Source organism: Emydura macquarii, unplaced genomic scaffold (genome assembly GCF_026122565.2).
Source record: "Emydura macquarii macquarii isolate MOO-44397 ecotype Brisbane River unplaced genomic scaffold, CSIRO-AGI_Emac_v2 contig_527, whole genome shotgun sequence".
Classification (NCBI taxonomy): domain Eukaryota; kingdom Metazoa; phylum Chordata; order Testudines; family Chelidae; genus Emydura; species Emydura macquarii.
The window spans coordinates 645289-672460 of record NW_027130664.1 but is presented as its reverse complement, the minus strand read 5'-3'; the positions used below and the strand labels follow the sequence as shown (position 1 = coordinate 672460).

Genomic DNA, 27172 nt, shown 5'->3' with positions numbered 1-27172 from the left:
CCCACCTGCGGCACGGGGGCCCCGGTGGAGAAGAAGGTGGTAGGAGCCGGTGCCGGCGGGTGGCTGGATCGCAAGTGGCCGGACGGCGGAGCGAGCGAGGCGCCGTCTAGCCCCCCCACCCCAGCCAGGCAGCACCGTGAGTCTCTGGGTCTGCCCCGACTAAGGACAGCAGCTGGGCGGGGGCACAGCAAAGGACGGCTGGTTGCTGGACTCGAACCTGAGGCAAAGGCAGCCGCCCCACATGCCCTGGGGTGGGGGTTTGTGCGTGTGAATCCTGCGTGCGGCATGTCCCAAGCCAAGGCCGGGTCCCTCCCCCCCTTATTAAACGTCCCTTTTTTACACTCAGTCCCCCTGCCTGGGTCCTGGGGGGGGCTGTGAATGTCCGGGGGGGGGGGGGGGGGGGGCTGTGCTGTGAGTGTCCGGGGGGAGAGGGGACTCCCGCCGGCTCTGTGCTGCGTTGTTGAAAGGCCCCAGATGTTGACCCCGCCCGTGTTGCTGCCGCCTGCGCCTGGCAGAAGGTGCCACTGACACGACACCGACACCCACCTGGCCTCCTCCAGCGCCGGGCACCCCAGCCACGTAACAGCTCAGCCCACGGCCACCGAGCGGGGCCACGGCACAGCCTGGCCAGGGTGTGCTACACGTGTGTGCAGGCAGCCCTTGCAGGCCAGCACGCCCACCAACACACGCGTGTGCACGCCCACCAACACGCGTGTGCACGCAGCCCTCGCAGGCCAGCACGCCCACCAACACGCGTGTGCACGCAGCTCTCGCAGGCCAGCACGCCCACCAACACACGCGTGTGCAGCACTTTCCTGCTCTGCTTTGCACGGGCTCGGAGGCACCTCTCCCCATTCGGTGGCCAGCAGTGCCCTCTGCGGGTCGGAACGAGCCAAGGCAGCCGGCGATGACCGCCCGCCCGGTCCTTCCTGCCACGCTGCCCGGCTGGGCACTGATGGGCTCAGAGGCTCCCTGGCCTCAGCCCGGCGCTCAGGCTGGCACAGCTGCAACCACGCATCCTCCTCGCTGGCGTGCTGCCCAGCGCCCCGGGCGGGCTCTGTCCTGAGCGGGAGAAAGGTGAGTGCCCATCATTGCCCCCACCTGCCCCCTCCTGCCCTGCTGGGGGGCCCATGGGAATGGGGCCGGGGCCCCGGGAAGTGGTTTTTCCAGCTGCATCGTGTTGGGGTGGTGGAGCCCCCCCAGGTCTGCACTGCACGTCTCTGGGCGGGGGGCTCTGCCCACCCAGAGGTCGAGCTGGGGGTGCCGGCTGGGCACGGGAGGTTCGGGCGCTCTGGCTGAAGGCCCCGGTCCGTGGCAGGAGGGACAGGGACGGGCTCAGCCCCCGTGGGACACAGCCATGGCACCCGCACGCCAGAATAGAGCCGTGCCTAAAAATAGCTTTCGCAGCCCCAGCGGCGGGGGGTGTCTGCGGCCTGCATGGGTGCGGGCGGGGCGCCGGGGGGCTGTGTGGTTTGGTGTCTGGTTCCTAGAACGCTGGGGGCTGCGGCTCCAGCAAGGCCTGGGGGGCGGGGGGGCCGGATGACTCTTTCCTATAAGCACGCACGGATCCAGCCCACGGGCTCTGCAGAGAAGCCGCCCGACTTAGAGAAAACTGGGGGAGGAGGAGTGCGGCCTCGCCAGCTGCGAGCGCTTCCCTCTACCACCCACCAGAGCCGGGGGGAGGGGCACTGCAGCCCCACGGGTGCCCGCCCAGCTCCCAGGCCTGACTCCCGGCAGCCACTGATGGGCTTGGCTGGCACCATCTGCAGGGGAGAGGCCAGGACAAAAGGTGGGGGGGCCGGACGCCACCCCGGCCTCTCGCCCCGTGGAGGAATCCCTCCGTCCAGCCGTGCCCCCATCCCCGTGGTCTCTGGCTGCTGGCTTGGGGAGCAGGTGGGTGGCAGCCCTGCACGCTGCCCTCGCCGGAGGTGGGAGGCCGTGAGCCGGGACTGGGCTGGTGCAGGGAGCCGGGGGCTCCTGCCCCTCCTGCCAGTTCCTCCTCAGAACCATTTCCCCTGCGGCGTCTATAAATAGCTGGCGACGCCGGGGGCCTGCGGCGGGTTTGATTTCAGCTCTCGGCGGCCTCAGGGGGTTGTGAGGCGACGCACCAGGCGCCTTTCATCTCCCTCTCGTCCCCCCAGCTGCCTCTGAAGTGGTCGGGGCGCAGGAAGGTTCGGTCTGACAGCCCCCCGGAGCCGGGCTGGGACGTGGCTGTCTCTGCACAGCAGCGGCTGTGCCTCTGCGTCCCATTTCCCAGGGTATGGTGGCCCTGCCCGGCATTGCCACACGCCCGGCCCCACAGGCCCGTGGTGCCCTGAGTCCAGGATCTCCCCCCGGCTGGGACTGCCAGCCACATCCTGTCCCCCCAGCCCCCCACCTCCCCGGGATGCAGCTGCGCAGCCCCTGAAAGTGAAAGCGGGAGGGTCCGTGGGAGGCTGGTTTCAGGCAGGTGGGCGACCGGGCCGGGCGGCTGCGAGTCAGCACCCTGGAGCCAGGAGGGGATTTTCTCTGGATTTCCCCCTCACTCGCCTCATCCGTCCCCACGTGACCCCGGCTCCTCGGCAGCCCCCTCCCCCCGCTGGCCTGCTCAGGACAAGGGAGACACGAGAGCCGGGCTGGGTCGGGCCGAGGTACTGGAGCTCTCGCCAGGCCCTGAGCTGTGGCTCCGGAGCCGGCCCCCTCCGCCCCCTGCACCAGCGGGTGACTGTGAGCAGCATGCCAGGGCGGTGCTGAGCAAGGGAACCACCAAGGCCTGGCTGGGGGCAGGGGGCTGGACGAGCTGAGTCTAGGAGAGGGGGTGGGATGGACGGATGGACGGATGGACCAGAGCTGCTCTCCCCCCCCCCCTCTGGCTGATGGGGTGGGAAGCGCCTGGGCACCCAGGGCCAGGTACCTTGGGGCCGTCGCCCCAGACGACAGGTTTGCTACCCTCCCACGCCCCACTGGTGACATGGGGAGGCCTTGGGGGCTGACCCCCCTCCATGGATCAGCAGCCAGGTCTGCCCCAGCAGCTGGGGTGAGCGGGCTCTGGATCCCTGCCCCGGCATGGACTCTGGGCGCACGGATCCGGCAGGAGGGGAGACCCAGAGCCGGATCCCTGCCCCCGGAATGGACTTTCCTCCTGCCTTGCTCTGCAGCTCCCGCAGTGAGCTAATGTCTGCGCAGGGCCCTGTTTGGCTTGGACACTGGGCAGTGAGTGCCTCAGACTTTCCACCCGGCACCGGGCAGTGGCTGTGGCCACGTCTGAGTCAGACGGGCTGTCAGGAGCCCCCCTTGGAGCAGCAGGCAGGGGGGTGGGGATGGCGGGCGCAGGGCGGGGAGGGGGGTGAGCTGAGGTGAGCAAGGAGCCAGGAACATTTTGATTCTTTCCCTCCTGGGTGCAGGTTGTGGCCAAACAGGTTGTGCCTGTGACCCCACCCGAGTCACCTGCGCAGGTGGGGGGAGCTGCTGCTCCAGGAGTCTGCCCCACCCTGGCCTGCTCTGCCCTCCTGCCTGCTCCAAGAGCGTCTTGCTGTAAACGAGGCCCCACTGCCTGGGTCCTTCCTGCCACACTGCCGGGTGGGCACAGGACAGGTGTGTGCTCTCAGCTGGACACCCCTCTACCATCCCCTCACAGCCCCCCCTGCCCCTGGAGAAAGCAGGGCCTGGGGTATCTATGGGGACTGTGACCCCACAGGTCATGTCACCACCTTTATGCAGGGAGCTGGGGCTTGGGGACTCTGGCAGAGACAGGGTTAGAACCCAGGAGTCCTGGCTCCCCGTCTTGTGATCTGACCCAGATCCATCTTCTCCTAGTGCCTCAGCCGGCACGCCGGGTTCCCGGCGGCTGGAGAATTATGCCCAGGTGCATGTGGGACACTCGGACAAGCAGGGCCCAGGGCGTGGGGCTGGGAGTGAGCGAACCGGTTTTCCTGCTGGTCACACGGACGCTGCTGAGCGCACAGCCAGGGCGGTGGGGGGGGGGCGGGGAGGGAAAGCGACCCCCCTTCTGGCTGCTTGCACACCCGGCGTAGATCCCCGTCTGAGGGGTGCAGATGGAAGATCAGGGGGAGACTGTGATAGATTAGATGGGTCTGTGTGGGGACGGACTGACGGACGGACGGAGGGACGGACAGAGGGACACGTGTGCGGGGTGGAGGGACGGACGGAGGGACACGTGTGGGGGCGGGCGGGCGGACGGACGGACGGGCGGAGGGAGGGCTGGCTGGATGGTGCGCAGGACGCCGGGCGGTGCCAGCGGATGGGGGGAGCGGGGCGCGGCCGGGGCAGGCCGGTGCCAGCCGCGCTGTCTCTACGCGCAGCACTTCAACAGCTGCGGCTTGGCCCTGCCTTTGGGGGCGTCGCGTCCAGCCCGGCCCGGCCCGGCCCCGGCCCGCGGCTCTGACTCAGCCCTTCCGCCAGGCTTGACCTGGTTCTTTCCCGGCCCCCGCCCCCGCAGGGGGTCTCCGGCCCGGCGCGCTGCCGCTTCCAGACACCCATTAGCCGGGGGGGCCTTAGCCGCTGCAGACTCTGCCCCCCCCCGCCAGCTCCTCCCCCCTCCCCGAGGGGTGTGTCGGGGGGGCTGAAGGGCAGCCCCCCCCGCCAATGAGAGGCTGGGACCCCACCCCCTGCCCAATGAGCTGGGGCGGGGGGAGGGCGCTTCCTGGTCGCCGGGTGCGGGGGGAGGGCCGGGGAGATGCTGGGGCGGGGCCGCCCTGCTCGCTGGCCGGGGGGCCAGGCTGCGGCGAGGCGGGGCTGGGCTGGGGGAGCGCTGGGGGCAGGCCAGGTGGGGGCGGGGCGGGGCAGGCCAGGTGGGGACCGCGGGGGGCGGGGCGGGCCGGGACAGGTGCGGTGGGGCGGGCGGGGCGCAGGGGCGGGCACGGGCAGGGGCAGAGCCAGGGGCCCCGGCGTCGAGAGGCGGCCCCCAGCGCAGCGCACCGCACCGAGCCCCCCTGCTGCACCCGAGCCGCGCGCCACCGGTGAGTCCTGCGGCCGCTCGGAGACCCCGGGGGGGACCGGCCGCCCCCAGCCCGCCAGGGCCCCCCTTGTCACCTGGCCGTGCCACCCCCGGCCCAGCTCCCGGCCCTCCGCGGACCGCGCCAGGTGCGTCGGGGACCCAGCGGTCCCGTCCGCTCTTCCGCGGAGCGGCGCCCCCGGCCCCCCTGGGGTGGGCTGCGCGGGACGGGCAGGGGCGGGGGCTGGGTAAAATGTTGGGTATGTGGCAGGGCGGGTGTGCCCGGCCCTGGGGACTAGAGACCCCGGCTCAGTGTCTCCCCCTGCCCGGGCCCTGCCCTGCCCTGCCCTGCCCTGCCAGCCCCTCGGTGCCCTTTGGGCTGGTGGCGGCTCCCCAGAGAGACTCCGCTCAGCCGCTGGCTCCCGACCCACTGGGCCAGGTAACCGGCTGCCCCGGGCTGGTCCGGGCCCTTCTGGGCGCTGTCCCCCCCCCTCCCGCGTGCCAGGGAGGCCCCTGAGAGCCGGGCGATGGATGGAAATGCTGAGGGCGCCCCGGGGGGGGCGGCAAGTTACGGCGAATGTGGACACGTCGCCAGGCCGCTGGCTTCCTTGGAAGCTGCGGGTGGGCAAGGTGCCAGGCGGAAGGAGAGGATTACTCCTCGCATCCCCTGGGCTGCTCTGGGGGGGGAGTCCGGCTCCTACTGGGCCGAACTGGGGGGGCGGGGAACCTCTCCTGCTTTGGAGCACCTGGCCCGTGTGCTGTGTCCAGAGGGGGGCAAAGGGGGAGGGGGCTGTCTGTGAGAGCTAACCGTAACCCCCACCCCACACGTGCTATCTGTGGGGCTGAAGGGCTGCTGCTGGGTGCCTGCTCAGGCGTCATGGCTCTTCCTGGCCACGTCCCCCCAGCCCCCACGGCTGGGTAAGCGGCGGAGGGAGGACCGGCTGTTCCAGCCCGTCCTGGGTTCTGTTTACCTCCGTCTGGTGTGCGACCCTATAGTAACAAACGCCTGTGCTCACCCCCTTTCTGCGTCCTGCTGGGCATGGGGCCCCTTGACCTCAAGCGCCCTGCGTGCGCCGATGGCGAGTGGGTGGCCCAAGTGGGTGGCCAGCTGTCCCGGAGCCCACCCTGCCCCATAGCGCTGTGGGCCCCGAGAGCGTGGGGGGACTGTGTGATGTCACCATAATCTATCCTGCCAGGAGAGACTCCGACTACGGCCTGTGACACTTGGTCTAGGCCCTGCGTGTAACCAAAGTCCCTCCCCTGGTCCTCGCTTGGCACACGTGATCTGCTTTGTTTGTGTAGGGCCTACAGTAAATGTCGTCTGTGTTCTAGCTTTCCCTCTGGGTGGGAAGGCTCAATGTAAATGTCACCTGAGGCTGTTCCTGAGTGGATGGGGGTAATTCCCCCCCCCCGCCCTCGTTAACACTTATGTATCCCCGGATGACGGGTCTGGCCCAGGGGTTCTTGGGGCATCTGGGTCAGACTCCGCTCAGTGGAGGTGTCCGGGAGCTGGGCGCTGGTGCTGTACGTGGTGCTGCCCACCGGGGAGCAGCCCTGCCTTCACTCTCACCTTGCTCTGACTGCTGGACTCTGCCCTGAGCGTGCCCAGCCTCTCTGCAGCTCTTCCCACCCAGGCCAGTCGCCCCCAGTCACGGTGTTTACCCAGGGGGTGGGGTGCGTATTTACCCTCCCAGCACTGTCTGGGCTACAGCACGATGACGAGCAGCTGCTGTCTCAGGGCTGAGGCTACCCTTGACCTGCTGGGATCTACCTTCCCAGGGCCGCCCCCTGGCACATGGATCCTGCTCATGGCTGGGATCCAGGACACCTGGGTTCTATCCTGGCTCTGGGAGGGGAATGGGGTCTAGTGGTTAGAGTGGGGGGTGGCTGGGAGCCAGGACTCCTGGGCTCTACTTCTAGCTCTGCTTCTGACACTGCAGCTTTGGGCGAGTCCCTTCCTGGCTCCGTGCCTCAGTTTCCCCCTCCCTAATAGGCAATCACCTGCAGCTCAGAGTGGGGCAGGCTGTTGCACTCTGAGGCGTCTCCGAGTTCTGCCTGCTCGTCCAGCAGGGCAAGGGCCCTGCCTCAGGCAGCTCGCCACCCAAGGGTGACCCGGCAGTGACCTATGGCTGCACCCCATGGGGCCCCCTGCGGGGCCCATCACTTGGCTGGCACCCATGGGCAGAGAGCTGTGGAATGGGCGGGGGGCGGTGTGTGAAGCGGGCTGGTGGGGGCATGGCTGGGGACGTGTCAGCAGGTGGGAAGGGAGGGGCTGGGGAGCTTGAACGGTGGTGTGGTGGCGAAGGCGGTGCTGGAAGGCCTGGGGGGGGGGGGGCAGGTGGGCTGGGCTGGGGGGCAGGTGGGCTGTCTGCAGCCTGCGCATCGGCCGAAGCGGGAGGTGCCGCTGGCTGTGCAGGGTGGGTGTCTGGCCATGTGCAGAGGCAGGTATGGGGTGGAGAGGGACGTGGGCAGCTGTATGGGGTGGGGCTTCCCCAGGGTTGGTGGGGTGCGAGCGCTGGGGGTAAGGCCGGCAGGCTGCGCCGCTTGGCCCCACGCTGGTGTGTTCCCGGGCACTGGCTGTGCCGTGCTGGCAGTGCTCTGGGGAGGCTCCAAGGTCGGCGTTTGGGGGCAGGGGTGTGGTAAGGCCGGGAGCCTTGGCTGTATCCCGCAGGATGCTGAGCACTGGGACTTGGAGCTGTACCCCCACCCCCTGATGTGATGTGAGACGGGGGGGGTCCCGGGGCCTGGCAAGGGGCAGCAGAGAAGCCCTGCTGTGAAGAGGGATGTTCCGAGGGGCTGGCACAGACAGTCTCAGAGGTGCCGATGCGACCCAGTCTGTCCTGCCTGGCTTGGTTGTGTGGGTTGCACCTGGGGAGGGGGCATGGAGCCGCTGGCCTGTGGGAGGGGTGCAGCGGGCGTGGCATGGCATGGCATGGCGCGGCGCGGCCGGCCGGCTCTGGGCCCTGGTTACTGGGTGGGGCTCTGGAGAGCGGGGGCTGCTGCAGCGCCCAGCCAGGAACTTCTCCTTGAGCGGGAGGGGCTGGATGATGAAACCACAGAGAAATCGCTGCTGGTGGCGCTCGCTGGGGAGCCCAGCTGCACCTCGGGGCCTGCCATAGTAACCTGGATGTGCTGGGGGAGGGGCTGGCGTGGGGGGGGTTTCAGGACTGGCGTGTGGGGCAGATCTGAGTGTGGATCTGCTGGGTCGTCGCGTGGTGTTCCCTGGCTGCAGTGAGATGGGGTGTGCTGGGGGCGAGGCGCCCACAGAGGGTCTCCAGGGGCCGGTGATGGGGTCTGAAGTCCTGCAGACAACCCCCCGCCCCCCCCCCGGGCACTGGGTCTCAACCTGGCCGGCTGGGGGTCGCTCCCGCTGCAGGGGCTAGCGCGCAGCCAGTGACATGGTGGCTTTAAGGCCCCTCGCCCTAGGAGGAGACCCCGCCAGCAGGAGGTGCCCGGTGCCCATTCGGGGAACCCAGGGAACCACTGTCCCCTCCTGCCGCGCCAGCTCCCCCCACGCCTGGTGACCTTCAGCTCCTGCGGGGAGGCGCTGAGCCGCTCACGGTGTCCCGGCGCGAGCCACGGCCGGCCCTGCCCATGAGCATTCTTGGCACCTTCGCGGGCTGCTGGGCCTTGGAGCCCGCGTCCCCAGGGAGCTGCTGGCGTGGCTTGGCCGGCTTCCCCGGGCAGGTGGGCGGGGGCACCGAGCGGCGGGAGGGAAAATGAAAGCAGGTGATGCGGAAGGAGAAGTAGGTCAGGCTCGCTCAGGGTGTGCACAGCCTGATGGGCAGTGCCTGGCAAGCGTGGTGAGTACTTCTGGGGGCACGGCCCCTCGGGGGGCTGAGCCAGTCTGACCCAAGCCCCCTGTCGGCTCCTGGCTGTGCGGAGCTGGCGGCTGACCCCCAGGGAGGGAGCTCCTGTATCCAGGCATTGCTGGCTGAGCTGTGCAATGGCTCTGTGCTCCACACACCCCCCCCCCGTGGATCCTCCCCCCCCACGCCCAGACTGGAACTGATCAGACACTGGAATCACCCTGGGCCCCTCTGCTCCTTGCCCAGCTGCTTGGCTTTGCTGGGGGGAGCAGGGGCTTTGCCCCTGTGTGTGTGTGTGTGTGTGTGTGTGTGTGTGGGAGGGGGGAGTTAGTGTGAAGGACTGGGCGTCCCCATCTCCAGGGTTGGGGGTCACCAGCTGTCAGGTGTTGGGGAGACCTGCCTTGTCTGAGCTGGCTGGGAGGAAGCAGGCTAAGGCCCCCAGTGCTGGCAGACAGAGCTTCCAGGACTGGGAGCTTCTGCTGGCAAGGGGGAGCAGAGCCTGGGGGTCCCATCGCTCGGCACCGGACCACGCCTTCCTGTGGCCCTGCCTCCCACCCCAGAGCCGGTGGGGGCAGCCCAGCCCAGCAGCAGCATTGGCTGTAACCCCCCCCCCCCCCCCCAGGTGCTCAGGGTGCTGCAAAGGCATTAGAATCCCTGCCCAATTAGCAGTAATTAACCCTGCACATGCTGGGTGGGTGGGTGGGGCCTGACTTGGAGGGGCTGATGGGGAGGAGGGTGAGCAGGAGAAGCCTGTGGGATTGTGGAGGAGATGAGTCTGCAGCCTGGACGGCAGAGCTCAGTGGTGGGCACTCTCCCGGGGGCGCTGTGCTGTGGCGTGGGGCTCAGTGGGGGGCGCTGTGCTGTGGGGAGGCGTGGGGCTCAGTGGGGGGCGCTGTGCTGCGGGGAGGCGTGGGGCTCAGTGGGGGGCGCTGTGCTGCAGGGAGGTGTGGGGCTCAGTGGGGGGCGCTGTGCTGCGGGGGGGAGGGGATCAGTGGGGGGCGCTGTGCTGTGGGGAGGCGTGGGGCTCAGTGGGGGGCGCTGTGCTGCGGGGAGGCGTGGGGCTCAGTGGGGGGCGCTGTGCTGCGGGGGGGGGGGATCAGTGGGGGGCGCTGTGCTGCGGCGTGGGGCTCAGTGGGGGCGCTCTCCCTGGCAGTCGGCGCTGGCCCCAGTGCCGGGGGGCAGCACTACGGTGCAGTTGCCCCTTGTGACGTTCTCTCCGCACCCCCCAGTGCAGAATGGCGGCTGCATCCTGCCCAGAGCCGTGGGGAGCTGTTCCCGAGCCCCCATGGCTGGGGGGGCAGCGCTGCCCGCACGGGTGTGGAAGCCGAGCCGTGGCGCTGGCTTGGCAGCCGGAGCTGCGTGGGCCGTGGGAGGGTTTGCGCTGGGCTGGGTGGGGCTGGGATCTTGGCGGTGGCCTAGTTCTGCGCCTCTGTTCCAGGCTGTGGGGCTGGGGATTAGAGCCGCCCACCCCCGTCTGGCCGCCTCAGGTGCAGCTCGGCGGACACTCGGCAGCTGCCTGGGGGCGGAAGCCGGGCTATTTTTGTTTGGGGACGTGGGGGGCAGCCCTTGTTCTCCTGGGCGGCTCATCGGCTTGGCCTGGGCACCGTGCAGGGCCCCCACGCCTGCTGTCCGTAGCTCTGGCTGTGCTGGAGGGAGGGTGGGCACCCTGCGGCCCTGCAGCCCCCTCCGCGTGGGGATTCTGCACCCCCGCCCCACGGTCTGGGGACTGGTCGGTGGGGCCCTGCCTCCCCTGGGAGCTGCGCGTGGAGCTGGCTGGGGAATGGCCCGCGCTGCGCTCACCCCGTGGTGCTCGCACTTGGAGGGGGGAGGGGCTCCTGGCTTGCAGGCCCCTGTCTGGGGGGCTGGGGTCCCCACTCCTGTGCTCCGCAGCCAGGCCAGGCTGCTCCCTGGGCCCCTGTGCTGCTGGTGTTGGAGGGATGCTGGTGTGAGGGCAGGGCCAGTGGGGCCGGCTGGGCTGTGATCTGCCCCGGCTCCCTGCGCTGCTCCGGGGCCCCAGCGTGGGCCAGCTGGCACGCTGCTCCCACCTGGTGCCAGGCTGAGGGCTGGCACTGCCCGGGGGACCTGCCCTGCCTGTTCCCACAGCTCGGGCTGGCCCTCCTCCAAGCAGCTCCCATGACTGTTTACACTGGGCTGGGTGGGGAAGCTGCTAGGGGAGCATGGAGGGAAGCAGGAGCTGAGAGGATCCTTTCCCCCACCCCAGGGCCGGGAGCTGGGGGGCCAGAGCCCAGGGGAGAGCGCGGCTGCTGCTGGCTGGCTGGGGGCAGAGCCTGGGGCAGGATTTAACCCTCTAGTCCGGGGCCAGGCTGGCTGGAGGCAGCGGCAGGGTCTCGGAGTGGGGCAGCTGCGCTGTGCCCGTTCTGCCCTCCCCGAGGGGCCGCGCCGAGCCAGCCTCTTCTGCGTCTCACTCTTCGGAGCTGCCCTGTGCTCTGCTCTGCTCTGCTCTGCTCTGCTCTGCCCGGGGGTGAGCTGGGGGGGCGGGGTGATGCCGGGCAGGGGGTGGCCGGCGCTCTCCAGGGTGGGGCAGGGATCCCTGCTCTGTGCTAGGAGGCATGCTGCCCCCAGGGCCTGGGGGGGTGTGGGGTGTGGCATGCAGCGAGTAGCAGGTCCCCCTCCAGAGGCCTCGTGGCGTGACCCCCATGGGAGGAAGCCTCCATAGGCCCATGGCCCTTGGGCTGCTGTGGTGCTGCCCCCCTGCAGGAGTGCCGGCTCCTCTCTCCTTGCCCCACACTGGCCTGCCCAGGGTTCGGGAAAACAGGCCTGGTGCTGAGACAGGCCGAGCTGGTCTCTCCCCCTCCCCCCAGCAGTGGTTGGGGGGCGGGTGTCTGTGCCCCGCCTCCGGGACTCACGCCCTGGGTTCATCTCCCTCTGGTTTGGGGTTTTTTGCTGTTTAATATTTCCTTCCTGTTCCCCCATCGGCTGCGTTTCAGCAACTCCTTCCTTCCGCAGCTCCTGCTGCCCATGCCGGCTGCCCCCCAGAGCCATCGCTGCCCTGCGGTGCCCCCTTGTTGGAGCCTGGCAGTGGGTGTGGGGCTTGCCTCTGGAACCCCTCTCCTCTGCACAGGCCCATGTGGGGTCCCCTCCACACCTTGCTCCCCCTGGGGTCAGAGCCCCATACAGGGATGTCACGCCCCATGGCCCTGCCCCCCCCGGCATGCTGCTGCCCTGAGCCGCCCACAAGGGGTCCGTGCCCTAGTTAGCCCTTGGTGTGACCCCCGGGGCAGGGCCTGTCCCGAAGGTTAGCACTGGGACCCTGCTGGTGCAACACATGGACACTACAAGTCCCAGCATGCAATGCAGCCTGGTGCACCTGGTAGCCTGCTGGGGGAGGGGACTGGGGGGGGCAGGCCCTTGGTAAATAAGAGGGGGACCCTTCCCCCTGGATGCTGTGGAGTTGGCTGGGCAAGTTCTCCCCAGGCATGGCACCAGGGCTGGCCCTTGCCCACTGGCCCCTTCCTTGGGTGCTCAGAGAGGACTCTGGGGCTGGGCATGGAGGAGCCGTCTCGGGGGGGTGGGGGGGATGGACAGATCTGTCCTCAGAGCCCCAGGCCCAGACAGGCAGCTGTCTGCAGCCCGTGGCCATAAGGGGCCGCTCCTCAGGGCGCTGGGCACCTGTAGCCATCACTGGGGGAGGGATGCCCTGGGATGCCCTGCCCTGCTGGGGGCTCTGGTTAGGTGGGTCTTGACATCCGTGCGCCATGGAAGGAGCGGTAACCCCCTCCTCGGGCACTGCCCCCCGGGCAGGGAGGGCTCACACCCTGCGGTCCCTGGGCGTGCTGGGAGCAGAGCCGTGGCGGGCGCTGGGGGCACTGTGGGGCAGCCGTGGGGTGAGACTGTCTGAGGCCTTGCAGTCAGGTCCAGGCTGAGGCTGGCGTGGGGAGACGGGACGGGTATGGCCGTCTCTGACGCCGGGCAGCCGCCCCGGCAGCGTTGCCTCCAAGGACGCCTGGGTCCCTTGGCCTGGCTCAGGGGGCAGGGGGAGCCTGTCTGTGTTTGCCCAGCCTGGCGGGTGCCACTGGCTCCCGTGCCCCCCGCGGCGACCCCTTCCTGCAGTGACAAGGAGCAGTTTGTGGCTTGCGCTGCTGACTGAAAGTGGGACGTTGCGACACCCCTGGGGGGCGGGGGCGGGACGTCCCGGTGACTCACTCCCGGCAGGGCCTCGCCACCAGCACCATCCTCCTGACTCAGGGCTGCATGCAGCTCCCTGCACCGTGCCCCTCCCTGCCCGCCTCGCCCCCCTTATCTCCTGCCCTTAGCACCTGGCGCAGCTGGGCGGGGGGGCTGCCTGGCACAGCGGGGCCCCTCCTTCAGAGGGGCAAAGGGCAGGTGCCTCGCTCCCTTCCTCGGGGCGCTGCCCACCGCGGCGCCCAGACCGGCTGCTCTGCTCCGGGCTGGTGGCGTGACTGAGCCTGCGAGGCCCGGGCTGGGCTGGGGGAGGGGGCTGCACTCTGCCCCCGGCTTGGGGCTCGGTGCCAGGCAGGCTGGGCGAGGCGTGTGGGTGGCACTGGGCTCCGTTCCCTCCCCAGCTGCCCCCGACTCCTGTCCTGCCCCCGGTCTGCCCCTGCCTCGCTCTGTGGCAGCTGGACCCCCACGATGTGGCGTGGCTGGGGGTCGGGCCGGGGCACCCCTCCAAATGCCTTAAAGGGGCCCGACACTCACCAGCTTCTCTGACTCCAGCGGGGCATGTGGCCCCTCTGGGACCCAGGCCCCTTTAAAGCCGTCACAAAAGGACACCCCAGCGTCAGGGCTGCTCCTGCGGGTGTTCCCTGGCCATGGCTCGGCTTCCGCACCTGCCTGCTGGGGGGCAGGGGCAGCGTACGGGGGGGGGTGCCAGAGGGTTGTGCAGTGCGGGGGGTGCGTGCGGCCTGGGGGGGGTCAGCGAGGCATGGAGGAACAGTGGGGGGGGGGTGTGACGTGGGGGTGGGTGCAGTCTGGGGGGGGTCAGTGTGGTGGGGGCAATGCAATGCCCACGGCCCCGGCTGCCCGCTCTGTAGCCGTGCAGAGTAGCAGGGCAGTTGTTCTCTGGGATTTGCGCTTGGCATGTTCCTGGCATGGAGGGGTCTTCGGTGTGTCTCCTCCCCTGCCCTGGGGGGCTGTGTGCCCCCCCTTTCTGGCTGCCATGGGCCCCCAGCGCTGCTGGAGGGAGGGTGGGGGGGCTGAGCGTTCCTGGGAACTGGCCGTGGTGTGAGCATGGACTCCGTGGGGGAGGCAGTGGGGGGGGGGGGGGAAGCTGATGTTGGCCCCCATCTCTGCTGGCCTCTCACCCCCCCAGCCTGTCCGAGCAGCGGGTGCAGCGCTCCCCCCGCCCCCTGCGGGAGGGCCTGGCTTCTCCCTGACCGAGCCAGGCTGTGATGGGCCCAGGCTGGGCCGGGGGGGCCCTGCTGCTGCTCGGCTCCTGAGCGGGTGGCATCGAGTGCCCCTCCCGGCTCCTGCGACCTGCCGTGTTCCCTGGGGATGGCAACGCCCGGCTGGGCTGGGCAGCGCAGGCCCCTGGCGCGCTCCCCTGCGCCCTGTGCCTGGCTGGGCTGGGGTGGTGCAGACCAGGGCCCAGTGAGTGCTGCAGGAGGGCGCAGGGAGCTGGCTGGGCTGGGGGTGCGGCGGGGGGGCCTTGCGAGAAGCTGCAGCTCTGCTGGGGTCACCAGCTCCAGCGTGGTCCGGGAGTCTCCACCAATTACAAATTTCTCTCCCGCGAAGGGTCAGGTCAGGTGCTGAAACCTCCAGGAATCGGTCCAGCCAGCGGCGGGCCCCGAGCTCTGCCCAGGGGGTTGGAGCAGTCGTGCACCCGGGGGCGGGGAGGGGGCGCAGTGTGTGGGTGCAGAGCAGTGGGGGGCTGGGCCGAGGGGGCGGCAGAGGAGAAGGGGTGAAGCCGAGCAGAGGGACGTCTCGGGCTGCGCTGCCCTGCTTGGCGCTGCTGCACCGGAGCCTGGCAGAGTCTGTCTGATGACTGGCTCCACCTGGCCTGGCTGCCCCAGGGGAGCCCCGCCTGGGGCCAGGACGGTGCGCAGGTCCTGCCTGGGACGTGCTGGCTGTGCGGCTCTGCCAGGAGCCTGTCCCGCTCCCCACCCTATGTGGCGACGCTAGTGGGTGCTGGTCCTCCTGAACGCCGCGCCCAGGGGAATGCAGGAGCCCCCATGGCCCAGACGCTCCCCAGCGCCTTCCTGCCCTGCACACGGGTGCTGGGGGCCTGCGGGCAGACACTGGGCGGGGTGGGTGAGCTGCCAGCCCCAGTCTTTCACTGGCACGTGTCAGGCCAGGTCCCTCTGGTGCGAGAGGGCTGGGGTGGCTGTGGGGCCGGCCGGCCGGCCGGGCACGCTGCAGCACACAGCACTGAGCCCGGTTCTGCTGGTGATGCTGCCCGAGGCGAGCCCAGGTTGGGAGCCGGCAGCGTGGAGGCCGGCAGCTGAGTCTCCTTCCAAGCAGGGTGCCCTTTCCCAGGCTGCCGCTCGCTGGCTTAGCCCAGCCCACGGGAGCAGGGACCCCGCTAGGATGGCAGTGATACCATGCGACGGTGGGCCGGGGACAGCCGATGGCCTCTGCACCCCTGTTCCCTTCCCCAGCGGGGCCGGCGTGTGGGGCGGGGGGTTCCCCCGGCTGTGCCTCTCCCCGGGTGCTCTGACGCGTCAGCCTGGTGCGCCGGGAATTTCCTCTCTTGGGGGGCTGTCCCACCTGTGGCGGGCCTGGCTCCCCGGCTGCCGAAGGGTTAATGCTGCTGTGTTCTGGGGAGCGGGCTGGGAGGTGCGTGACCCGGGGTGTGGGCGTTGACTCCTTTTGAGGTGGGATGGGAGCTGAAGTGGGAGCGAGAGCAGAGCGGGGCCAGGTTCGCACAGAGCCCTGCCTTCCCAGCCGCCGCGCCGCGCCGAGAGCCAGCCGCACCGGCTCGCCGCGCCGGCACAGTGAGGTGAGGGGTCCCGGGCGATGGGGTGAGCAGAGCCCGGCGAACGGCTGGGCGTGCCCGCTCTGGGTTGTCCGGGGGGCTCAGCCCGCTCTGCTCTGTGCCGTGGGGGCACGCTGCCCGTGGGCTCTGGGCGGCTGTGCCATGGTCGGGTCCCTTTGAGGCCGTTGCTAGCATGGCAGGCGTTCCTGGTGGAGGTGGGGGCTCCGCCCTAGCTTCCTCCCCACACATCTGAGCCTCGGGATCCACTGTGGGTCTGGCAGGGAGGGAGGGAACCAGCTGGGAGCTGAGGTCCCGAGAGCTGGGGCTGGCCTGGGGTGCCAGCAGGAGGCTGTGGCGGGGCTGGGCCCGGGGTCCAGCTCTCAGCCTGGTGGCCTCGGGGTCAGGCTGCCCCCCCTGACCCTGTGGCTGCCGTGCGCGCTGCTGCCTTTCTGTGGGGTGCTGCCTTTGGGGTGGGGGGGAGGATCCGTTTCTCCGCCTGGGGCAGGATGTGCCAGCGGCAATGGGCTGCCAGCCCCCGGGGTCCCCGAGGGTGGAGGGGACGGAGGCAGGGAGCTGTGCAGAAAGACCCTCAGCCCATGGGACGAGCTAAGCGAGGCCTGCGGGGGGGTGCTAGGCCTGGGGGAGATGGGGGGGTCAGCTCTGCCCTGGGGGGGAGGGGGGGAAGAAGCACAGGCCGGGGGTTGGGAGCAGCCTGGCCTTGCTGGGGGTCCTTTGTGGGCCCTGGGGAAGCCGGGGGGTGGTTTGTAGACCTTGGAGGTGCTGGGCAGGCCGGCCCTGCGTGGGGAGGGGCGGGCGTGCAGGCCCCGGGGGAGCTGAGCTGCCTGGTCTCTGCCGGGCACCACGGGCAGAGCCGAGGCCCCTGGCACGATGGTGGGTTGATGCTGGATCCGAGGGGGAAGGTGACCCCAGTGGCAGAGCTGCCCCCCATGTAGGGGCCTGCTCCTGAGGCCCAGGCTCTGCCCGGTCACCGGTGGCTGGGCTGGACCTGCCCCCCCTTGGGTGCCTCTTGCCCGGGCACTGCTGGAGCCCTGCGTTTGGGGGTGGGCTGGGAATGAAGGTACAGGGCTAGTGCACTGGGGGCATGGCTCTGGGGGGGCCTTGCTGCTTGGTTCCCTCCCCCCCCAAAGCCTTCTGCGCAGCCAGCATGGCCGTGGGGGGAAGGGGCTCCCCCTTCCCTGATGCTGGGCCTGGGGTGGGGTTGCTCTGGTGTCTGGGTTAGCCAGGATGCGTCTGGCCCGGCCTGGGAGCAGTGGGGGTGGGGGGTTGCCCTGGCTCCGTGGGGCTGACGGAGCGTGGGTCCCGCACTCCATAGCCCAGGAAAGGAGCAGGGAAAGACGTGAATTGTCCCCTGCATCACCACTCCCGTGTGGGCTGGGGCAAGGGGGACCATGTGGATGTGCCCTCTGTCTGGGGGGTCTGTGGCCCCGTGGCTGGGCTGTGCTGGGGGGTGGATCCATGGCCCCATGGTTGTGCTGGGGGGGGTTGGCCCTCTGTGTGGGGGGAGGGTTCGTGGCCCGTGGCTGTGCCCTGTGTGTGTACGTGGGGCATCTGTGGCCCCATGGCTGTGGCCTGGGAGGTGGGGATGGGTCCATGGCTGTGCTCAGTGTGTAGGGAGCCTGGGGGGGTCCATGGCTGTGCTCAGTGTGTAGGGAGCCTGGGGGGGTCCATGGCTGTGCTCTGTGTGTGGGGGACCTGGGGGGGGTCCATGGCTGTGCTCTGTGCGGGGGGTCTGGGGGCCCTGGGGGCAGGATGTGATAGATGGAGTTGAACTCGGAGGTTGACGCAGAGTCAGCTCCTGCCGCAGTTGACAGAGTGCTGAGCAGAAGGCGGGGGGGGTCACACAACCCCCCCCTTCGCCGTGGGGCTCCTTCCCCCCCCCGCCCGCCATGGGGTGGGTGGGTTTTGTTTTCCTCTTTGTTTAAAACCATTTCCTTTCTTGTGTGTTCGTTGTTTTTCAAAGAGCAGCGCCTGCTCACCCCCCACCCCTGCCTGTGCGCACGGCGGGAGCCCCACGGCCTGGCCGCCAGGCACTGTCATGGCAGCACCCCCTCACCCCGCCATGGGGCAGGCTCTGGGGGGGTTAATTTCTGATCTCAGCAGCAACAAGCTGGCTGCGTCCCCCCTCCTGTTGGCAGCCACTCACGCAGGAGAGGCTCTGGGTTAACTGGTTCCCCCCCCTTAGACTCTCCCCTTCCCCAGATGGGGCAGCCCCGTGGGGCAAACTCCCCTCAGCACTCACGTACCGGGCAGGGATAGCTGGGGCGACGGCCTGCCCTGCGTGGCCAGCCTGGCGGGGTTCGTGGGTTTGCCCCAGACTCCGTGTGAACTTGGCAAGGGCCGGGCCGGGCTGGGCCGTGCCGGGGCAGCTCCAGCAGGGCTCAGGGAAATGTGGCCGAATGGCCCATTTTTGCAGCTCTTCGAAGGCATCTCTGAGCCCCGGGGGGGCTGCGCGGGGCCCAGGGTGAGGCCGCAGATCAACACCAGTTTGCTAGCCCACGGGAGGGGGGCTGTCTGAGGGGAGCAGGGTAATCTGGGGTCCCTGGTCTGAGCCCCCCCCTTCTCCCGCACCCCAAATACTCTGCGTTCAGTAGGAAATTGTCCCACTATGGCCTGGTGGGTTAGAGCAGTGGGGGGCTGGGAGCCAGGACTCCTGGTTTCTCTCCCCAGCTCTGGGGGTGGGAAATAGGTCCCAGTGGTTAGAGCTGCTCTCACCTCCCCGGTGACTCACATTTCCCAGTGCGGCTGTGAAGTCCCTCGACAGCGTCCCTCTCCCAGCCTCCCGCCCGCTCGTGTTCAACTAGAACAGGCACAGCTGCTGAGTCTGGGCTTCTTGGCCCGGGGTGGAGGGTGTTTTCCTCCAGCCGCTGCATGTTCCACCAGCAACGGGGGCATTTGGTTCCCCCCTGAAGGGTCCCCACCTGGCGCGGGTTAAATCACAGGGCCCCGCGGGGAGGGCTGGGAGCCCCGGGCAGGAGGGCTCCTCTACGCAGGGCTGGAAGGAAGGGCTCTCCGGCTGGCAGGGTGAGTGCTGGGAAGGGTGCATGTTCCTGGCAGGAGAGGGCTCGCGCTGTTCTCTGGGTTGCCGTGGCAGTTGGAGCAGGGCCCTGGACACAGCTAGTGCGAGGTGATGCACCCCAGGACATCGGGGGGCGGCTGGAGGGGGCAGCTGCTGTTGCATCTTACGCAGTCTGCGGTGTGACTGGGGATGGCAGTTTGTGGTTCTGTGAGGTGCCCCGCCATCCCTCGCCTGGCGCTGAGATGCAGCTGCCTCTGGGGTGGGGAGGGGTGGCTGTTCAGTAACGCAGGGCCCTGCTGCCTAGTCCTGTGCTGGATGCCGCGTATCCAGCTGGAGATGCAGCAGCTGGAGGCAGCCGCGGCAGGAAGGGTTTCCCAGGGACCCTGCGTGTCGTGTGTGTCGTCTGCCCCCCCTCCCGCCATCGCATGAAGGGCCTTGAGAGCGAGGAGGAGCTGAGCCAAGCCAGCAGCTGGGCCGTGCCCTCGCCAGGTGGCTCCCAGCCCCTCGCCGTGCCGAGGGCAGGGCTCCGACCTGGGCTGCGGCTTGTTCCCTGGGAACCTGCCGGTTGCCAGGTGAAGCAGGGCAGGTAACTCATAAAGTTGCGCAAGGGCCTCTCCTGCGTGGCTGACACACAGGGCGGGGTGGGGCTGGCTTCTGCGCTGCGCACGGTGTCAGGCTGACCCGCGGGGATTGCATTGTTCCACAGGGGCTGCGGCCCTGTTACCCGAGGAGACGGCCGGGGCCTGTTGGGACACGGGGAGACAGGCTGCCCCCGCTCGCAGGGGCTGCTGGGCCCCGGCACAGCGCTGCTGTGGCATGGAGAGGAGCCGTGGGCGTGGGGAGCTGCGCTGCCTCCTCCCCAGCTCACCGCAGTGATTGGGAACGGGCCCCTCGTTACCGTCACTGGCTCTGCCTTCCGGTGCCAGAGCCGGCCGCGCCGCGCCGCGCTGGAAAGAGTGAAATCACCCGGCCCGAGGCTGGCCCCGGGCGCTGACGTAGCCGCCAGACGCCCTCCGCTGCCCTGCTCTGCCCAGCCGGTGCGGACCCAGACGCAGTGGCACAGGCCTGCGCTGTCCATGAGTCGCGGCGTGGGGGGGGGCTGGGGGCTGGTGGGGAGCTGCGGGCAGTGCTGCAGCCAGGAGGTCTAGGAAACTGGGGGGATGGGACGTAGCGCTCTGCTTCTCCCCCTCCCTGGGGTCATTCCGAGCCGCCCCTGGCCTGGGCCGGGTTTCAGGATCCCTGCCCAGGCACGACCCGCTGTGCCCCCCTGGCAAACAGGCCGTGCTCGGGGCAGGGGGTGGGGGAGTTGCTGTTTCTCAGGCTCCCTGCGGTGAGCCCAGGTCCCCCCCCCAGCTGCTGAGGCCCCAGCACGGCCCTATGGAAGGGGCGGGGGGAAGCGTCTCAGAGGTGTTGCCGTGGGGCTGGAGCCTGCGGCCTGGCTGCTGGCGTCTCCGTGGGGCGGGGGCTGTGCCGTGCGTCCGCTCTGCATATCCGGGCTGCGCTCTGCACCCACACACCTGACCCCCCCCCCCCTCGCTGCAGCGCTTATCGCTCTCGATCTGCCTCGATGGCAGCTCTGCTCCCGCGGGGAGGATGCGCTGGGGGGGGGGCAGGAACAGCGCAGCAGCAGGGTGACGGAAAGTCCCCCGCCAGCCACTGGGCCAGCCTGCCCCTGGCACAGCCATGCAGCCCGTGTGCTGACAGCTGCCCGTCGCGCAGCGCGGGGGCACCAGGCAGCCGAGCCCCGGCTGCGCAGCTCAGCGGGGCCCAGCCCAGTGCAAGGCTGACGCCCGCTGGGGCCCTGCTCCTCGCCCTCCTGGCCCGAGAGGTGGCATGCTAACGGCGGGCGCTCCCCACTGCGATGCAGGGCCCAGCCTGGCAGCGCCCTTGGAGCCGGTGCCACCTGGGCCGAGGGCCAAAGGACTGTAGCAGGGGGTCCCCTGTGGGGGGGGGGGGGAGCATTGCGGTGCTGGCCATGGGGCAGGCGCGGCAGTGGGGTGGGAAGCGCCGTAGGCGCGGGGGGGCCTCTCTCACCCGCAGGCCGAGCCGCACCCGGGTGGGGGAGGGGCAGAGGCTGTGAACTGAGAGCTGGGGGGGGGGGCAGGATCTGGCTCTGCCAGGGCACTGGAGAGCGAAAGGCAGGGCCCTTGTGAGGAGGGGGACGGGATGGGGGCAGCCCCGAGCGTGCCGACCCACCCATGTCCCACTGCACCCAGCTCGGGGCTGCTGTGAGATTTCCAGTGGGGTCCCAGGCCGTATGGCGGGGGCTGTCGCAGCCCCCCGCCCGTTCCAGGCAGGGGCAGCACTATGGCCTGGCTGGTGCCGTCTGGTGCAGCAGTGGGAACAGGAAGAGCCTGTGAGTGTGACGGACGGGCCTGGGCGCGGCCTCCTGTGCGTGTGTTTGGGGGGTGCACCAGGGTGACGGTTCCTGTAGCTCCTGAGAGCAAAACAGTTTGGGGGGGGACGGGACATTCCTGTGTCCCTGGGTTGCTGGGATGAGAAATGGACCTCCCAGGCCTGCCCTCCCGCGTCAGTGGCCCCCATGCCCAGCCTACAGCCCCCTTCTATCCCAGGCCTGTGCCCCCACCCCCCATAGTCTTTCTGCTTCACTCTCTGCCCTCTGCCGATGCTCTGGTGTCCCCAGCTCCGCGCCACGTCCCGGAGCCGGCTGGGCCCCCCGTGTGCTGCTGCTCTCTGCTGTGGCAGGGCCTGCTCGAACCCCCCCATCACCGGCCCTGGGACCGTCTGCGCCTCTGGCTTTGGGTGAAGGGCTCCCTGAGGCTCTCCCAGCTGCAGGAGGGGGTCCCCTGGGTCCCCCCACTACTCCCTAGCTGCATGTCCAAGTCCAGCTCACCCCTCAAACGGGGCTGATGTGGTGTGTGTGAAATCTCCTGTTGCTAATCCCCTCCCTAATCGGATTGGGGTGTTGTCACAGCTTGTCGGCTCTGTGGGGTGTGATGGGTTAATCCGGGCTAATCTGCTCCTAATCCAGCACCTCTGAGAAACGCCAACCCACGAGGCTGCTGGGAGAAGCCACGGCCTAGAGGGCAAGGCCCAGGGTTGGGAGCCAGGACTCCTGGGTTCGCTCCCCAGCTCTGGGAGAGGAGTGGGGTCTGGTGGGTTAGGGCGGGGGGGGGCTGGGAGCCAGGACTCCTGGGTTCCCTCTCTGGCTTTCTATGTGACCACGGACCCGTCCCCATCCCCCTCTGTGCCTCAGTTCCCCCCTTATCCAATAGAGAGCCAGGCTGCATACGGGCGAGCTCCAGGGAACAGGCCCCATCCCCCAGCAGTGGGGCAGGCGGGGTGCTGGGGGCAGCAGGCTCTGCGTAGTTGGCACGTCCCTTCTGTGGGCATCTGGGACGGGGCTTGGCCCAAACCTGAAGCTGGGGTTGAGACCCTGCTCTGCCCCTGGCCGTGCCCTGGCGGGGTGGGTGGCAGGCCTTGCTGGGGGCGTGCAGGCCGGGGTGCCGGCTTTGACGCGCTCCCGCTTTGCGAGGAGGCTGCTGCCTGCCCGGCCGGTCGATCCTGCTTGGCAGAGAGGGGAGGGGCAGCTCCCCGCAGCCGTTCCCACCTTCCTGCACCGCAGGCAGCCCCAGCTGGCTGGCACCCAAGCGCAGGGAGCGGCTACGGGGGGCTGGGCCAGCTTGCCATGTGGCCGCCGTCCGCGCCTCCCCCAGCTGGGCAAGAGGGGGCATGTCCCCTGCCTCCCCGCACGGCTGGGGGCACAGGGCCGCGATCGCTCAGCAGCAGTGGGGCGTCACCCGCCACTGGCAGCCGTGCACGGGGTGCAGGCAGGGTGCTCCGGCCAGGGCGGGCGTTGGCGTGGGGCAGGGCGGGGGGAGGAGGACTCCAGCAGCCCTCTGCGCAGAGACGGAGCACAGCAGCTGGGAGCGGAACTCCCCCCCCCCCCCCCCCATTGCTATGCTCTGCCCCACAGCCCCCCACGGCTGTCGCTGCCCTGCCCCACTCGGCCCCTCCCTCCAGCGCGCAGTGCAGAGTGCTGGGGCAGGGGGTGCCCGGACTCCTGGGTTCTGTCCCAGGCTCTGCTCTGTGCGACCTCGGCTGAGTCCCATCTGCCCCGGCACCGTTTGGTTCCCTGGCGGGTCTGGGGCTGTGGAGCTCTCGGGGGGTGCAGTGCGGCTGGGGTGGGGGGGCTGCCCCTGGACTCGTGTCCATGCAGGGTGGAAGGGGTGGAGCCCAGTCGTGTCCCAGCCGGGGAGGGGGTGCTGGGGCCTGATTGGCGCTGCTTGTCTTGGGGTCTGTGGGCCCCCTTCACGGCCCCCCACAGCCATGCAGCCCCGTCTCTTCCCCAGGCAGGCTCCAGGCACAGGAGCAGAGTCCAGGCAGCCCCTTCCCAGCAGGCGGGTGGTGCCCGTGCTGCATGCCCAGTGCCCACCTCCCTCTGGCTGGCCCCACGGAGGCGCTGCCGGGGCTGGAGCTGCCTGCACTGGGCGTGGCAGCTGCTGCGCCGTCCTGCCCCTCCTGTGCCCAGGCAAGAGGTCTGGGAATGACCTGGTTCTGCACAGGCTGCCCCATCTCTGGTGCCACCCCCTGACAGCCGACGGGTCTGGGAAGCGAGGGCTAGCCCTGCCTTTCGCTCTCCAGTCCCCTGGCGGAGTCAGATCCTGCTCCCCCCCGTCTCCCCCCAACCCCCCCAGTTCACAGCTCCTGCCCTCTCCCCCGCCTGGGTGCAGCGCTCCCGGCTGGCACTGCCAGAGGTGCTGTTATGGGCACCCGCCCAGCGCCTGTCCCAGGAGGGAGCCCACCGGTGCCGTGTGGCCCTGGGTGATTGCAGGGGGGAGAGGTGGAAATCCTCCCCCCTCCGCCCCGGGCCCAGGGAGGTTTTGCTTCGTGGCCCTGCTGCTGTGTAGATCCTGCCTGGCTAGCGGGGGAGGCCCTGCTGCGCTGGGGCCAGTGCAGGGCCCCCCACCGCGGGGGCAGGCCCAGTCTTTGCTCTGATCCTCCTCTGCGACGGGCAGGAAAGGCGGCCTGGGGCCCAGCCTGGCCGGCTCCGCGGGGCCCCTGCACCCTCGTGTCTGGGGCAGAGGGCAGCCGGTCCGCGTGGAGCCGGGGGCGTTCCCCACTAGGCGATGCCCAGAGAGCCCTAGGTGAGGGTTGGAAGAGACCTCCGGAGTCCAGCCCCGACTAACCATCTGGGGCGAGTGACCCACTCTGAGCTCGGCCCGGGGGCTGGGGGGGCCTGCAGCTGGGTCTGGTGCCCGCGCAGGGGGAGCTGGCGTGTGCCGGGGGGAGGGCGCCGGGGGCTGTGAGTGGCGGCTCAGGATGTCGCCTGCGCCGGGTGCCAATTCAAACGCTGCGTGCTGAGATTTCCCCCTTTGGTGTGGTCGCGCCGAGGGGGGCGGCGAGTGGGCGCTGCGGTGCCTGGGCTGCGGGGAAGACGAGGCCCCGGTTCCTGGCAGGGGGCCCTTGCCCAGGAGTGAATCTAAGCCCGGAGCGTAGGTGCATCCTCTGCCCTGCCCTCTGGGACCCCTCCCCACCTGCAGATGTATTCCCCTCCCCCCCGGGGCTGGGGGAGAGCTGCCCCCCCCCCCCCCCCCCGATCGTACCTTTCCCGGCAACGTCTGGCCGTAGTGCGAGGGGTCCAGTGAGCCCTGCCTGGGCGGGGGCAGCTGAATTTCAGGTGCACCTGCCCAGTGCCAGACGTTGCTCTCTGCCTGGGGGTCCCGCAGCCCCCCCCCACCACTGCCGTTGGCACCAGCCTGAGCCCTGGCGCGATGTTATCGGTGTCGTGGGAGCACGGAGCCGGCGTTATCTCTTCTAGAAATCTGCCTGCTGGGGGCTGTGGGGCGCACGCCCACTCCCCGGCGCCGCACCGGCAGCAGCGCTGCTGGGGGGTGTTTCCTCAGACCCATGGCGGCTCCGGCAGAGTTAACGCTTTCACCACAGAAGTTTCCTTTGAGTGGCTGCTCCCTTCCCTCCCATTGCCATGCGGCCCCATGGGCTGCCCCCCTCCCCTGGGCCCTGTGGGGCCGCGGGCACCGGCTGCCCCCTCGGCAGGGTTATCCCTGGGGCTGGGGTGGTAAAGGCCAGGTGAGGGGGTCCAGGCCCCGGGTGGGAGGCGGTCCCCCCGGCCACGTCCCGGGGGCGGCAGGGCCCTCTGCCCCCAGCTGTGGGGCTGAGCCTGTGTCTGTGCCCGCAGGTGAGGAGGATGGGCAGCCCGGAGGACGACCTGATCGGCATTCCCTTCCCGGAGCACAGCAGCGAGCTGCTGAGCAGCCTGAACGAGCAGCGCCAGCTGGGCCTGCTGTGCGACGTGACCATCAAGACGCAGGGGCTGGAGTACCGCACCCACCGGGCCGTGCTGGCCGCCTGCAGCCGCTACTTCAAGAAGCTGTTTGCGGGGCCGGGGCCCAGGCCGGGCGCGGGGCAGGAGGTGTGCGAGCTGGACTTCGTGGGGCCCGAGGCGCTGGGCGCCCTGCTGGAGTTCGCCTACACGGCCACGCTCACCATCACCAGCGCCAACATGGGCGAGGTGCTGCAGGCCGCCCAGCTGCTGGAGATCCCCTGCGTCATCGCCGCCTGCATGGAGATCCTGCAGGGCAGCGGGCGGGAGGCGCCCGGGCCCGACGACGGCGACTGCGAGCGGGCGCGCCGCTACCTGGAGGCCTTCGCCGCCCTGCCCGACGGGGCCGGGGCCACCCTGCTCCCTGCCCGCCCTGCCCCTCGCCGCAGCAAAAAAACCCGCAAGTTTCTGCAGGCCCCATCCTCCTGCCTCAACCACCACGCCCAGGAGCCGGGCCCCGGGCCTGCTGAGGGCCACGGCTACGGCAGCCCCTTGCCCGAGCCCCGGGATCCCTCTCCCTTGCTGCCCCCTGTGCCCGAGGGCCTGGCCCAGCCCTACGAGCCGGCGGAGGAGGGGGAGTTGCCACCGCACCCTTACCCCTACCCGCACCCCTACCAGCCGGCCCTGTCCCCGGAGGAAGCCGGCTCGGACGAGGACCACATCGACCCGGACCTCATGGTCTACCTGAGCTCCCTGCAGCACGAGTCGCTGGCCTCCGGCCTGGACGGCTCTGACAAGCTGGTGCGCAAGCGCCGCTCCCAGATGCCCCAGGAGTGCCCCGTCTGCCACAAGATCATCCACGGCGCTGGCAAGCTGCCCCGGCACATGCGAACCCACACCGGGGAGAAGCCATTCGCCTGCGAGGTGTGCGGCGTCCGCTTCACCCGGTGAGTGCCCCCCGTCTGCCTCTCTGCCCCCTAGCTTCACTCCATTGGTGCCACCTCTGTGCACCCCCTCACCTGCACCCACTGTGCTCCTCCATACACCCCATTTCACCCAGCGTCCCCCCATCCCACTGTCCCGGGGGGGGAAGCATGTGTGGCCCTGGTGGAGGGAGGGGTAGGGGGCACCGGTGAGAGCCAGGCAGGGCGTGGGAACCTCCACCTGCACGCCAGTGAACCCAGCTCCCCCGGCAGCTGTGCTGAGGCCCGGCGGTCCTGGGCTAGCTGCCCACTCGCTCCCATGCGAGGGCGGAGGGTGGCACCCGCTGGGGTAGGGGCTGTGGGGGGCGGGGAGCACTCAGGGGGCAGATCCGGGGGCCCCGCTGACGGGCTCCCTGCCCCGCAGGAACGACAAGCTGAAGATCCACATGCGGAAGCACACGGGCGAGCGGCCCTACTGCTGCCAGCACTGCAGCGCCCGCTTCCTGCACAGCTACGACCTGAAGAACCACATGCACCTGCACACGGGCGCCCGGCCCTACGAGTGCTACCTGTGCCACAAGGCCTTCGCCAAGGACGACCACCTGCAGCGCCACCTCAAGGGCCAGAACTGCCTGGAGGTGCGGACGCGGCGGCGCCGGCGCGACGAGCCGCCCCCGCCCCCCGCCGGCACCCAGGGGCTCGACCTGTCCAACGGGCACCTGCGCCTCTCGCTGGCCCGTTTCTGGGGGCCCGCCCCGCCCAACGAGGAGGAGGAGGAGGAGGAGGAAGGGGAGGGGGAGGAGGGGCCGCGGCCGGACGGGGCCGTCCCTGTGGAGACCGCGTAGGCCCTCCCGGCGCGGGAGACCAGATGCACTATGCCCGGGGCGGGAGCCGCCGGGGGGGGGCAGGGGGTGCTGAGCCCCAGGAGCGGGCTGAGCCCGTGCCCGGCCAGGTGGGGCGCAGGCAGGGCGCCCCCTGGGGATAGTGCATCGTGGCGCCCCCAGCTGGAGCAGATGGGCCCTGCCCTGGGCGGGGGGGCAGGCGTGAGAAGCAATATGGCCCTCTGGGGCTTTCGGGCATGCGGGTCTCGTAGTGGGGGAGGGGGTGAGACGACCAGATAGGGCTGCCTGGGGGTCACTTCCCAGCCCCCCCCAGAGAGGGGGCTGTGAACTGGGCCCCTTCCCCCCCTTGTGTCTCACTCTGGGAGCCGGTAAGGGAGTCAGGACTCCTGGGGTCGAGGAGGGAGGGGTCTGGTGGGTTAGAAGGGGGGCAGGGGAGGGGTCTGGTGGGTTAGAGCGGGGGGGGGGGGGCAGGGGAGTCAGGACTCCTAGGGG

At 70.0% G+C, this 27172-nt stretch overlaps 1 protein-coding gene across 3 annotated transcripts; it reads left to right on the top strand.

Annotated features, from left to right (window-relative positions):
• Positions 1-957: 957 nt before the first annotated feature.
• Positions 958-27071, top strand: ZBTB7B (zinc finger and BTB domain containing 7B). 3 transcript variants are annotated; one of them, XM_067539119.1, is made up of 3 exons: positions 958-1077; positions 24832-25862; positions 26263-27071. In XM_067539119.1, the coding sequence occupies exons 2-3, from the start codon at positions 24841-24843 to the stop codon at positions 26681-26683; spliced, it is 1443 nt and encodes a 480-aa protein (XP_067395220.1). In that variant the 5' UTR covers positions 958-1077; positions 24832-24840; the 3' UTR covers positions 26684-27071. The 3 variants fall into 3 exon arrangements, with proteins under 3 accessions (XP_067395220.1, XP_067395219.1, XP_067395221.1); XM_067539118.1 differs by lacking the exon at positions 958-1077 and adding an exon at positions 4840-4958; XM_067539120.1 differs by lacking the exon at positions 958-1077 and adding an exon at positions 8733-8736.
• Positions 27072-27172: the final 101 nt, after the last annotated feature.